Source organism: Oncorhynchus mykiss, chromosome 16 (assembly GCF_013265735.2).
Source record: "Oncorhynchus mykiss isolate Arlee chromosome 16, USDA_OmykA_1.1, whole genome shotgun sequence".
NCBI lineage: Eukaryota > Metazoa > Chordata > Actinopteri > Salmoniformes > Salmonidae > Oncorhynchus > Oncorhynchus mykiss.
This window is the reverse complement of record NC_048580.1, coordinates 2,677,592-2,691,932: the sequence shown is the minus strand read 5'-3', so window position 1 is coordinate 2,691,932 and position 14,341 is coordinate 2,677,592. Positions and strand designations below refer to the sequence as shown.

At 46.9% G+C, this 14,341-nt stretch overlaps 1 protein-coding gene across 6 annotated transcripts in view; it reads left to right on the top strand.

The window, feature by feature from the left end:
- Nucleotides 1-14,341, top strand: part of vit (vitrin) — a 107,081-nt gene that overhangs the window by 46,959 nt on the left and 45,781 nt on the right. For all 6 annotated transcript variants that reach the window (XM_036945957.1, XM_036945955.1, XM_036945961.1 and 3 more), the window contains exons 4-6: nucleotides 2,936-3,092; nucleotides 11,296-11,429; nucleotides 11,925-12,002. In XM_036945957.1, the coding sequence (XP_036801852.1) occupies nucleotides 2,936-3,092; nucleotides 11,296-11,429; nucleotides 11,925-12,002 (369 nt within the window). The remainder of the gene's footprint in view (nucleotides 1-2,935; nucleotides 3,093-11,295; nucleotides 11,430-11,924; nucleotides 12,003-14,341) is intronic.

Here is a 14,341-nt window from a genome sequence, read left to right as displayed (position 1 = left end):
GTGGATCAGTAACCAGGCCAGCCCAGTACAGCTTGGTTTGGTTCAGTGGTGGATCAGTAACCAGGCCAGCCCAGTACAGCTTGGTTTGGTTCAGTAGTGGATCCGTAACCAGGCCAGCCCAGTACAGCTTGGTTTGGTTCAGTGGTGGATCAGTAACCAGGCCAGCCCAGTACAGCGTGGTTTGGTTCAGTAGTGGATCAGTAACCAGGCCAGCCCAGTACAGCTTGGTTTGGTTCAGTAGTGGATCAGTAACCAGGCCAGCCCAGTACAGCTTGGTTTGGTTCAGTAGTGGATCAGTAACCAGGCCAGCCCAGTACAGCTTGGTTTGGTTCAGTGGTGGATCAGTAACCAGGCCAGCCCAGTACAGCTTGGTTTGGTTCAGTAGTGGATCAGTAACCAGGCCAGGCCAGCCCAGTACAGCTTGGTTTGGTTCAGTAGTGGATCTGTAACCAGGCCAGGCCAGCCCAGTACAGCGTGGTTTGGTTCAGTAGTGGATCAGTAACCAGGCCAGCCCAGTACAGCTTGGTTTGGTTCAGTAGTGGATCAGTAACCAGGCCAGGCCAGCCCAGTACAGCTTGGTTTGGTTCAGTAGTGGATCAGTAACCAGGCCAGCCCAGTACAGCTTGGTTTGGTTCAGTAGTGGATCAGTAACCAGGCCAGCCCAGTACAGCTTGGTTTGGTTCAGTAGTGGATCAGTAACTAGGCCAGACCAGCCCAGTACAGCTTGGTTTGATTCAGTAGTGGATCAGTAACCAGGCCAGCCCAGTACAGCTTGGTTTGGTTCAGTAGTGGATCAGTAACCAGGCCAGCCCAGTACAGCTTGGTTTGGTTCAGTAGTGGATCAGTAACCAGGCCAGCCCAGTACAGCTTGGTTTGGTTCAGTAGTGGATCAGTAACCAGGCCAGCCCAGTACAGCTTGGTTTGGTTCAGTAGTGGATCCGTAACCAGGCCAGGCCAGCCCAGTACAGCTTGGTTTGGTTCAGTAGTGGATCAGTAACCAGGCCAGGCCAGCCCAGTACAGCTTGGTTTGGTTCAGTAGTGGATCAGTAACCAGGCCAGGCCAGCCCAGTACAGCTTGGTTTGGTTCAGTAGTGGATCAGTAACCAGGCCAGCCCAGTACAGCTTGGTTTGGTTCAGTAGTGGATCAGTAACCAGGCCAACCCAGTACAGCTTGGTTTGGTTCAGTAGTGGATCAGTAACCAGGCCAGCCCAGTACAGCTTGGTTTGGTTCAGTAGTGGATCAGTAACCAGGCCAGCCCAGTACAGCTTGGTTTGGTTCAGTGGTGGATCAGTAACCAGGCCAGCCAAGTACAGCTTGGTTTGGTTCAGTAGTGAATCAGTAACCAGGCCAGCCCAGTACAGCTTGGTTTGGTTCAGTAGTGGCTCAGTAACCAGGCCAGGCCAGCCCAGTACAGCTTGGTTTGGTTCAGTAGTGGATCAGTAACCAGGCCAGCCCAGTACAGCTTGGTTTGGTTCAGTAGTGGATCAGTAACCAGGCCAGCCCAGTACAGCTTGGTTTGGTTCAGTAGTGGATCAGTAACCAGGCCAGCCCAGTACAGCTTGGTTTGGTTCAGTAGTGAATCAGTAACCAGGCCAGCCCAGTACAGCTTGGTTTGGTTCAGTAGTGGATCAGTAACCAGGCCAGCCCAGTACAGCTTGGTTTGGTTCAGTAGTGGATCAGTAACCAGGCCAGCCCAGTACAGCTTGGTTTGGTTCAGTAGTGGATCAGTAACCAGGCCAGCCCAGTACAGCTTGGTTTGGTTCAGTGGTGGATCAGTAACCAGGCCAGCCCAGTACAGCTTGGTTTGGTTCAGTAGTGGATCAGTAACCAGGCCAGGCCAGCCCAGTACAGCTTGGTTTGGTTCAGTAGTGAATCAGTAACCAGGCCAGCCCAGTACAGCTTGGTTTGGTTCAGTAGTGGATCAGTAACCAGGCCAGGCCAGCCCAGTACAGCTTGGTTTGGTTCAGTAGTGGATCAGTAACCAGGCCAGCCCAGTACAGCTTGGTTTGGTTCAGTAGTGGATCAGTAACCAGGCCAGCCCAGTACAGCTTGGTTTGGTTCAGTAGTGGATCAGTAACCAGGCCAGCCCAGTACAGCTTGGTTTGGTTCAGTAGTGAATCAGTAACCAGGCCAGCCCAGGACAGCTTGGTTTGGTTCAGTAGTGGATCAGTAACCAGGCCAGCCCAGTACAGCTTGGTTTGGTTCAGTAGTGGATCAGTAACCAGGCCAGCCCAGTACAGCTTGGTTTGGTTCAGTAGTGGATCAGTAACCAGGCCAGCCCAGTACAGCTTGGTTTGGTTCAGTGGTGGATCAGTAACCAGGCCAGCCCAGTACAGCTTGGTTTGGTTCAGTAGTGGATCCGTAACCAGGCCAGCCCAGTACAGCTTGGTTTGGTTCAGTGGTGGATCAGTAACCAGGCCAGCCCAGTACAGCTTGGTTTGGTTCAGTAGTGGATCAGTAACCAGGCCAGACCAGTACAGCTTGGTTTGGTTCAGTGGTGGATCAGTAACCAGGCCAGCCCAGTACAGCTTGGTTTGGTTCAGTAGTGGATCAGTAACCAGGCCAGCCCAGTACAGCTTGGTTTGGTTCAGTAGTGGATCAGTAACCAGGCCAGCCCAGTACAGCTTGGTTTGGTTCAGTAGTGGATCAGTAACCAGGCCAGACCAGTACAGCTTGGTGTGGTTCAGTAGTGGATCAGTAACCAGGCCAGCCCAGTACAGCTTGGTTTTGGCCATGTCCTGACCCCTCCCCTCCTCTATACTGATTATCTATGTCATGTCCTGACCCCTCCCCTCCTCTATACTGATTCTCTCTGTCATGTCCTGACCCCTCCCCTCCTCTATACTGATTCTCTCTGTCATGTCCTGACCCCTCCCCTCCCCTATACTGATTCTTCCTGTCATGTCCTGACCCCTCCCCTCCTTTCCTCTCCAGTGGTTCCAGCCATAGAGTGTGACGTCCGGGCGGGGAAGATCAACCTCCCAGAATTCATAGCTAAATGCCCGTCTGACTGTAAACAGACAAAAAGTCAGGTTTATGGGACAGGAGTCTTCGCTTCCATCTCCAGCATCTGTAACGCTGCCATACACAGGTCAGTATGGGTTCACTACAACACCATACACAGGTCAGTACGGGTTCACTACAACACCATACACAGGTCAGTACGGGTTCATTACAACACCATACACAGGTCAGTACGGGTTCACTACAACACCATACACAGGTCAGTACGGGTTCATTACAACACCATACACAGGTCAGTATGGGTTCACTACAACACCATACACAGGTCAGTACGGGTTCATTACAACACCATACACAGGTCAGTATGGGTTCATTACAACACCATACACAGGTCAGTATGGGTTCACTACAACACCATACACAGGTCAGTACGGGTTCATTACAACACCATACACAGGTCAGTATGGGTTCATTACAACACCATACACAGGTCAGTACGGGTTCATTACAACACCATACACAGGTCAGTATGGGTTCATTACAACACCATACACAGGTCAGTACGGGTTCATTACAACACCATACACAGATCAGTATGGGTTCATTACAACACCATACACAGGTCAGTACAACACCATACACAGGTCAGTACGGGTTCATTACAACACCATACACAGGTCAGTACGGGTTCACTACAACACCATACACAGGTCAGTACGGGTTCATTACAACACCATACACAGGTCAGTACGGGTTCACTACAACACCATACACAGGTCAGTACGGGTTCATTACAACACCATACACAGGTCAGTACGGGTTCACTACAACACCATACACAGGTCAGTATGGGTTCACTACAACACCATACACAGGTCAGTATGGGTTCATTACAACACCATACACAGGTCAGTACAACACCATACACAGGTCAGTACGGGTTCATTACAACACCATACACAGGTCAGTATGGGTTCATTACAACACCATACACAGGTCAGTATGGGTTCATTACAACACCATACACAGGTCAGTACAACACCATACACAGGTCAGTACAACACCATACACAGGTCAGTATGGGTTCACTACAACACCATACACAGGTCAGTATGGGTTCATTACAACACCATACACAGGTCAGTACGGGTTCATTACAACACCATACACAGGTCAGTACGGGTTCACTACAACACCATACACAGGTCAGTACGGGTTCATTACAACACCATACACAGGTCAGTACGGGTTCATTACAACACCATACACAGGTCAGTATGGGTTCATTACAACACCATACACAGGTCAGTATGGGTTCATTACAACACCATACACAGGTCAGTACAACACCATACACAGGTCAGTACGGGTTCATTACAACACCATACACAGGTCAGTATGGGTTCATTACAACACCATACACAGGTCAGTACAACACCATACACAGGTCAGTATGGGTTCACTACAACACCATACACAGGTCAGTACGGGTTCACTACAACACCATACACAGGTCAGTACAACACCATACACAGGTCAGTATGGGTTCACTACAACACCATACACAGGTCAGTACGGGTTCACTACAACACCATACACAGGTCAGTACGGGTTCATTACAACACCATACACAGGTCAGTATGGGTTCATTACAACACCATACACAGGTCAGTATGGGTTCATTACAACACCATACACAGGTCAGTACAACACCATACACAGGTCAGTACGGGTTCATTACAACACCATACACAGGTCAGTACAACACCATACACAGGTAAGTATGGGTTCATTACAACACCATACACAGGTCAGTACGGGTTCATTACAACACCATACACAGGTCAGTACGGGTTCACCACAACACCATACACAGGTCAGTACGGGTTCATTACAACACCATACACAGGTCAGTATGGGTTCACTACAACACCATACACAGGTCAGTACGGGTTCACTACAACACCATACACAGGTCAGTACGGGTTCACTACAACACCATACACAGGTCAGTACAACACCATACACAGGTCAGTACGGGTTCATTACAACACCATACACAGGTCAGTACGGGTTCACTACAACACCATACACAGGTCAGTACGGGTTCATTACAACACCATACACAGGTCAGTATGGGTTCATTACAACACCATACACAGGTCAGTACGGGTTCACTACAACACCATACACAGGTCAGTACGGGTTCATTACAACGCCATACACAGGTCAGTACGGGTTCATTACAACGCCATACACAGGTCAGTACGGGTTCATTACAACACCATACACAGGTCAGTACGGGTTCACTACAACACCATACACAGGTCAGTACGGGTTCATTACAACACCATACACAGGTCAGTACGGGTTCACTACAACACCATACACAGGTCAGTACAACACCATACACAGGTCAGTACGGGTTCATTACAACACCATACACAGGTCAGTATGGGTTCACTACAACACCATACACAGGTCAGTACGGGTTCATTACAACACCATACACAGGTCAGTACAACACCATACACAGGTCACTACAACACCATACACAGGTCAGTACGGGTTCATTACAACACCATACACAGGTCAGTATGGGTTCATTACAACACCATACACAGGTCAGTACAACACCATACACAGGTCAGTATGGGTTCATTACAACACCATACACAGGTCAGTACGGGTTCATTACAACACCATACACAGGTCAGTATGGGTTCATTACAACACCATACACAGGTCAGTACGGGTTCACTACAACACCATACACAGGTCAGTATGGGTTCATTACAACACCATACACAGGTCAGTACAACACCATACACAGGTCAGTACGGGTTCATTACAACGCCATACACAGGTCAGTACGGGTTCATTACAACACCATACACAGGTCAGTACGGGTTCATTACAACGCCATACACAGGTCAGTATGGGTTCACTACAACACCATACACAGGTCAGTACGGGTTCATTACAACACCATACACAGGTCAGTACGGGTTCATTACAACACCATACACAGGTCAGTATGGGTTCATTACAACACCATACACAGGTCAGTATGGGTTCATTACAACACCATACACAGGTCAGTATGGGTTCATTACAACACCATACACAGGTCAGTACAACACCATACACAGGTAAGTATGGGTTCACTACAACACCATACACAGGTCAGTACAACACCATACACAGGTCAGTACGGGTTCATTACAACACCATACACAGGTCAGTACGGGTTCACCACAACACCATACACAGGTCAGTACGGGTTCATTACAACACCATACACAGGTCAGTACGGGTTCATTACAACACCATACACAGGTCAGTACGGGTTCATTACAACACCATACACAGGTCAGTATGGGTTCATTACAACACCATACACAGGTCAGTACGGGTTCACCACAACACCATACACAGGTCAGTACGGGTTCATTACAACACCATACACAGGTCAGTACGGGTTCACTACAACACCATACACAGGTCAGTATGGGTTCACTACAACACCATACACAGGTCAGTACAACACCATACACAGGTCAGTACGGGTTCATTACAACACCATACACAGGTCAGTACGGGTTCACTACAACACCATACACAGGTCAGTACGGGTTCATTACAACGCCATACACAGGTCAGTACGGGTTCACTACAACACCATACACAGGTCAGTACAACACCATACACAGGTCAGTACAACACCATACACAGGTCAGTACGGGTTCATTACAACACCATACACAGGTCAGTACGGGTTCATTACAACACCATACACAGGTCAGTATGGGTTCATTACAACACCATACACAGGTCAGTATGGGTTCACTACAACACCATACACAGGTCAGTACAACACCATACACAGGTAAGTATGGGTTCATTACAACACCATACACAGGTCAGTACGGGTTCACTACAACACCATACACAGGTCAGTACGGGTTCATTACAACACCATACACAGGTCAGTACGGGTTCATTACAACACCATACACAGGTCAGTACAACACCATACACAGGTCAGTACGGGTTCATTACAACGCCATACACAGGTCAGTATGGGTTCATTACAACACCATACACAGGTCAGTACGGGTTCATTACAACACCATACACAGGTCAGTACGGGTTCATTACAACACCATACACAGGTCAGTATGGGTTCACTACAACACCATACACAGGTCAGTACGGGTTCACTACAACACCATACACAGGTCAGTATGGGTTCACTACAACACCATACACAGGTCAGTGTGGGTTCACTACAACACCATACACAGGTCAGTACGGGTTCATTACAACACCATACACAGGTCAGTACAACACCATACACAGGTCAGTATGGGTTCATTACAACACCATACACAGGTCAGTACGGGTTCACTACAGCACCATACACAGGTCAGTACGGGTTCATTACAACGCCATACACAGGTCAGTACGGGTTCATTACAACACCATACACAGGTCAGTACGGGTTCATTACAACACCATACACAGGTCAGTACGGGTTCATTACAACACCATACACAGGTCAGTACGGGTTCATTACAACACCATACACAGGTCAGTATGGGTTCATTACAACACCATACACAGGTCAGTACAACACCATACACAGGTCAGTACGGGTTCATTACAACACCATACACAGGTCAGTACGGGTTCATTACAACACCATACACAGGTCAGTACGGGTTCATTACAACACCATACACAGGTCAGTACAACACCATACACAGGTCAGTACGGGTTCATTACAACGCCATACACAGGTCAGTACGGGTTCACTACAACACCATACACAGGTCAGTATGGGTTCACTACAACACCATACACAGGTCAGTACGGGTTCATTACAACACCATACACAGGTCAGTACGGGTTCATTACAACACCATACACAGGTCAGTACGGGTTCACTACAACACCATACACAGGTCAGTATGGGTTCATTACAACACCATACACAGGTCAGTATGGGTTCATTACAACACCATACACAGGTCAGTACAACACCATACACAGGTCAGTACGGGTTCATTACAACACCATACACAGGTCAGTACGGGTTCACTACAACACCATACACAGGTCAGTATGGGTTCACTACAACACCATACACAGGTCAGTACAACACCATACACAGGTCAGTACGGGTTCATTACAACACCATACACAGGTCAGTACGGGTTCACTACAACACCATACACAGGTCAGTACGGGTTCATTACAACGCCATACACAGGTCAGTACGGGTTCACTACAACACCATACACAGGTCAGTACAACACCATACACAGGTCAGTATGGGTTCATTACAACACCATACACAGGTCAGTACGGGTTCATTACAACACCATACACAGGTCAGTACGGGTTCATTACAACACCATACACAGGTCAGTATGGGTTCATTACAACACCATACACAGGTCAGTACAACACCATACACAGGTCAGTACGGGTTCATTACAACACCATACACAGGTCAGTATGGGTTCATTACAACACCATACACAGGTCAGTATGGGTTCATTACAACACCATACACAGGTCAGTACAACACCATACACAGGTCAGTACAACACCATACACAGGTCAGTACAACACCATACACAGGTCAGTATGGGTTCACTACAACACCATACACAGGTCAGTATGGGTTCATTACAACACCATACACAGGTCAGTACGGGTTCATTACAACACCATACACAGGTCAGTACGGGTTCACTACAACACCATACACAGGTCAGTACGGGTTCACTACAACACCATACACAGGTCAGTATGGGTTCATTACAACGCCATACACAGGTCAGTACGGGTTCACTACAACACCATACACAGGTCATTACAACACCATACACAGGTCAGTATGGGTTCATTACAACACCATACACAGGTCAGTACGGGTTCACTACAACACCATACACAGGTCAGTATGGGTTCATTACAACACCATACACAGGTCAGTACGGGTTCATTACAACACCATACACAGGTCAGTATGGGTTCATTACAACACCATACACAGGTCAGTACGGGTTCATTACAACACCATACACAGGTCAGTACGGGTTCATTACAACACCATACACAGGTCAGTACGGGTTCATTACAACACCATACACAGGTCAGTATGGGTTCATTACAACACCATACACAGGTCAGTACGGGTTCATTACAACGCCATACACAGGTCAGTACGGGTTCACTACAACACCATACACAGGTCAGTATGGGTTCACTACAACACCATACACAGGTCAGTACGGGTTCATTACAACACCATACACAGGTCAGTACGGGTTCATTACAACACCATACACAGGTCAGTATGGGTTCATTACAACACCATACACAGGTCAGTACAACACCATACACAGGTCAGTATGGGTTCACTACAACACCATACACAGGTCAGTACGGGTTCACTACAACACCATACACAGGTCAGTATGGGTTCATTACAACACCATACACAGGTCAGTATGGGTTCATTACAACACCATACACAGGTCAGTATGGGTTCATTACAACACCATACACAGGTCAGTACGGGTTCATTACAACACCATACACAGGTCAGTACGGGTTCATTACAACACCATACACAGGTCAGTATGGGTTCATTACAACACCATACACAGGTCAGTATGGGTTCACTACAACACCATACACAGGTCAGTATGGGTTCACTACAACACCATACACAGGTCAGTATGGGTTCATTACAACACCATACACAGGTCAGTATGGGTTCACTACAACACCATACACAGGTCAGTATGGGTTCATTACAACACCATACACAGGTCAGTACAACACCATACACAGGTCAGTACGGGTTCATTACAACACCATACACAGGTCAGTATGGGTTCACTACAACACCATACACAGGTCAGTATGGGTTCACTACAACACCATACACAGGTCAGTACAACACCATACACAGGTCAGTACAACACCATACACAGGTCAGTATGGGTTCATTACAACACCATACACAGGTCAGTACGGGTTCATTACAACACCATACACAGGTCAGTATGGGTTCATTACAACACCATACACAGGTCAGTACGGGTTCATTACAACACCATACACAGGTCAGTATGGGTTCATTACAACACCATACACAGGTCAGTACAACACCATACACAGGTCAGTACGGGTTCATTACAACACCATACACAGGTCAGTACAACACCATACACAGGTCAGTATGGGTTCATTACAACACCATACACAGGTCAGTACGGGTTCATTACAACACCATACACAGGTCAGTATGGGTTCATTACAACACCATACACAGGTCAGTACAACACCATACACAGGTCAGTACGGGTTCACTACAACACCATACACAGGTCAGTACAACACCATACACAGGTCAGTATGGGTTCATTACAACACCATACACAGGTCAGTATGGGTTCACTACAACACCATACACAGGTCAGTATGGGTTCATTACAACACCATACACAGGTCAGTACAACACCATACACAGGTCAGTACAACACCATACACAGGTCAGTATGGGTTCATTACAACACCATACACAGGTCAGTACGGGTTCATTACAACACCATACACAGGTCAGTATGGGTTCATTACAACACCATACACAGGTCAGTACGGGTTCATTACAACACCATACACAGGTCAGTACGGGTTCATTACAACACCATACACAGGTCAGTATGGGTTCACTACAACACCATACACAGGTCAGTACAACACCATACACAGGTCAGTATGGGTTCATTACAACACCATACACAGGTCAGTACGGGTTCATTACAACACCATACACAGGTCAGTACGGGTTCACCACAACACCATACACAGGTCAGTACAACACCATACACAGGTCAGTATGGGTTCATTACAACACCATACACAGGTCAGTACGGGTTCACCACAACACCATACACAGGTCAGTATGGGTTCATTACAACACCATACACAGGTCAGTACGGGTTCATTACAACACCATACACAGGTCAGTACAACACCATACACAGGTCAGTACAACACCATACACAGGTCAGTACAACACCATACACAGGTCAGTACGGGTTCATTACAACACCATACACAGGTCAGTACGGGTTCATTACAACACCATACACAGGTCAGTACAGGACATGTTAAGTACTGTAGTATTCTTCACTAGCCTTCCTCTAATTCAAGTTTGTTGGGCATTTTTTGGACAGTGTGCAAGAGTTTTTAGAAGCTGCGGTTTATAGGAAATATGTGTGTGATGGTGTTGTTTTTGTCTACAGCGGTGTCATCACTAACTCAGGGGGTAAAGTGATTGTTAGGAAGATGGCTGGACAGAACATCTATAAAGGCTCTAACTCCCACGGGCTCCGATCTCTGTCTCTGCCCAAGTGGAGAGAGTCCTTTGTTGTCTCAGGTAATCAATCAATTAACCAATCGATATTAGCCTGGCTAACTTAGCTCATGTAGCCTAGCTGAGCTCATGTAGCCTAGCTTAGCTCATGTAACCTAGCTTAGCTCATGTAGCCCAGCTTAGCTCATGTAGCCTAGCTTAGCTCATGTAGCCCAGTTTAGCTCATGTAGCCTAGCTTAGCTCATGTAGCCCAGCTTAGCTCATGTAGCCTAGCTTAGCTCATGTAGCCCAGCTTAGCTCATGTAGCCCAGCTTAGCTCATGTAGCCTAGTTTAGCTCATGTAGCCCAGCTTAGCTCATGTAGCCTAGCTTAGCTCATGTAGCCTAGCTTAGCTCATGTAGCCCAGCTTAGCTTGCTGTTGTACCACATGTTTTGCCAGGCCAGACTACTGATTCCTTCTGATAACACAGTAGAAACATTATCAGCCACTGTACGTACGACCTCCAAATGTCTTTAGATGTTGCCTGATCCATTTCTGAATTGTTGTTGTTGTCTTAGTTGGTAAGCCTAAGAAAGGAGTCATCTATCCGTCTTCTCTGGACTATATTCCCTCGAGACCTACCTACAGCAAAACAGGTGAGATGGAGGTTTTTAATTACGCAATGTACGTAAAAATGAGAAACATGGTTATGGAGCTGTTTTATGTGCAGTAGTTTGTCAATTCAAGTTAAACATAATGCAGGTAAAGAAAGAGGAACACCTGGTTGATAGGTGACATGCAGGTAAAGAAAGAGGAACACCTGGTTGATAGGTGACATGCAGGTATAGAAAGAGGAACACCTGGTTGATAGGAGACATGCAGGTATAGAAAGAGGAACACCTGGTTGATAGGTGACATGCAGGTAAAGAAAGAGGAACACCTGGTTGATAGGTGACATGCAGAAAGAGGAACACCTGGTTGATAGGTGACATGCAGAAAGAGGAACACCTGGTTGATAGGTGACATGCAGAAAGAGGAATACCTGGTTGATAGGTGACATGCAGAAAGAGGAACACCTGGTTGATAGGTGACATGCAGAAAGAGGAATACCTGGTTGATAGGTGACATGCAGGTAAAGAAAGAGGACACCTGGTTGATAGGAGACATGCAGGTAAAGAAAGAGGAACACCTGGTTGATAGGAGACATGGAGGTAAAGAAAGAGGAACACCTGGTTGATAGGAGACATGCAGGTAAAGAAAGAGGAACACCTGGTTGATAGGTGACATGTAGGTAAAGAAAGAGGAACACCTGGTTGATAGGTGACATGCAGGTAAAGAAAGAGGAACACCTGGTTGATAGGAGACATGCAGGTAAAGAAAGAGAAACACCTGGTTGATAGGTGACATGCAGGTATAGAAAGAGGAACACCTGGTTGATAGGTGACATGCAGGTAAAGAAAGAGGAACACCTGGTTGATAGGTGACATGCAGGTAAAGAAAGAGGAACACCTGGTTGATAGGTGACATGCAGGTAAAGAAAGAGGAACACCTGGTTGATAGGTGACATGCAGGTAAAGAAAGAGGAACACCTGGTTGATAGGTGACATGCAGAAAGAGGAACACCTGGTTGATAGGTGACATGCAGAAAGAGGAATACCTGGTTGATAGGTGACATGCAGGTAAAGAAAGAGGGACAGCTGGTTGATAGGAGACATGCAGGTAAAGAAAGAGGGACACCTGGTTGATAGGAGACATGCAGGTAAAGAAAGAGGAACACCTGGTTGATAGGAGACATGCAGGTAAAGAAAGAGGAACACCTGGTTGATAGGTGACATGCAGGTAAAGAAAGAGGAACACCTGGTTGATAGGAGACATGCAGGTAAAGAAAGAGGAACACCTGGTTGATAGGTGACATGCAGAAAGAGGAACACCTGGTTGATAGGAGACATGCAGGTAAAGAAAGAAGAACACCTGGTTGATAGGAGGCATGCAGGTAAAGAAAGAGGAACACCTGGTTGATAGGAGACATGCAGGTAAAGAAAGAGGAACACCTGGTTGATAGGTGACATGCAGGTAAAGAAAGAGGAACACCTGGTTGATAGGTGACATGCAGGTAAAGAAAGAGGAACGCCTGGTTGATAGGAGACATGCAGGTAAAGAAAGAGGAACACCTGGTTGATAGGTGACATGCAGGTAAAGAAAGAGGAACACCTGGTTGATAGGTGACATGCAGGTAAAGAAAGAGGAACACCTGGTTGATAGGAGACATGCAGGTAAAGAAAGAGGAACACCTGGTTGATAGGTGACATGCAGGTAAAGAAAGAGGAACACCTGGTTGATAGGAGACATGCAGGTAAAGAAAGAGGAACACCTGGTTGATAGGTGACATGCAGGTAAAGAAAGAGGAACACCTGGTTGATAGGTGACATGCAGGTAAAGAAAGAGGAACGCCTGGTTGATAGGAGACATGCAGGTAAAGAAAGAGGAACACCTGGTTGATAGGTGACATGCAGGTAAAGAAAGAGGAACACCTGGTTGATAGGTGACATGCAGGTAAAGAAAGAGGAACACCTGGTTGATAGGAGACATGCAGGTATAGAAAGAGGAACACCTGGTTGATAGGTGACATGCAGGTAAAGAAAGAGGAACACCTGGTTGATAGGTGACATGCAGAAAGAGGAATACCTGGTTGATAGGTGACATGCAGAAAGAGGAATACCTGGTTGATAGGTGACATGCAGAAAGAGGAATACCTGGTTGATAGGTGACATGCAGAAAGAGGAATACCTGGTTGATAGGTGACATGCAGGTAAAGAAAGAGGACCACCTGGTTGATAGGTGACATGCAGGTAAAGAACGAGTAACACTTTATCTCTCGCTCCTCTCCTCTCCTCCTTCCTCGCCTCCTCCCTCTTTCCTCACTTCCCTTCCACCTCTCCTCTCCTCTCATCTTCCCTCTCTCCCCTCCTCTCTCCCCCTCTCCCCTCTTCTCCTT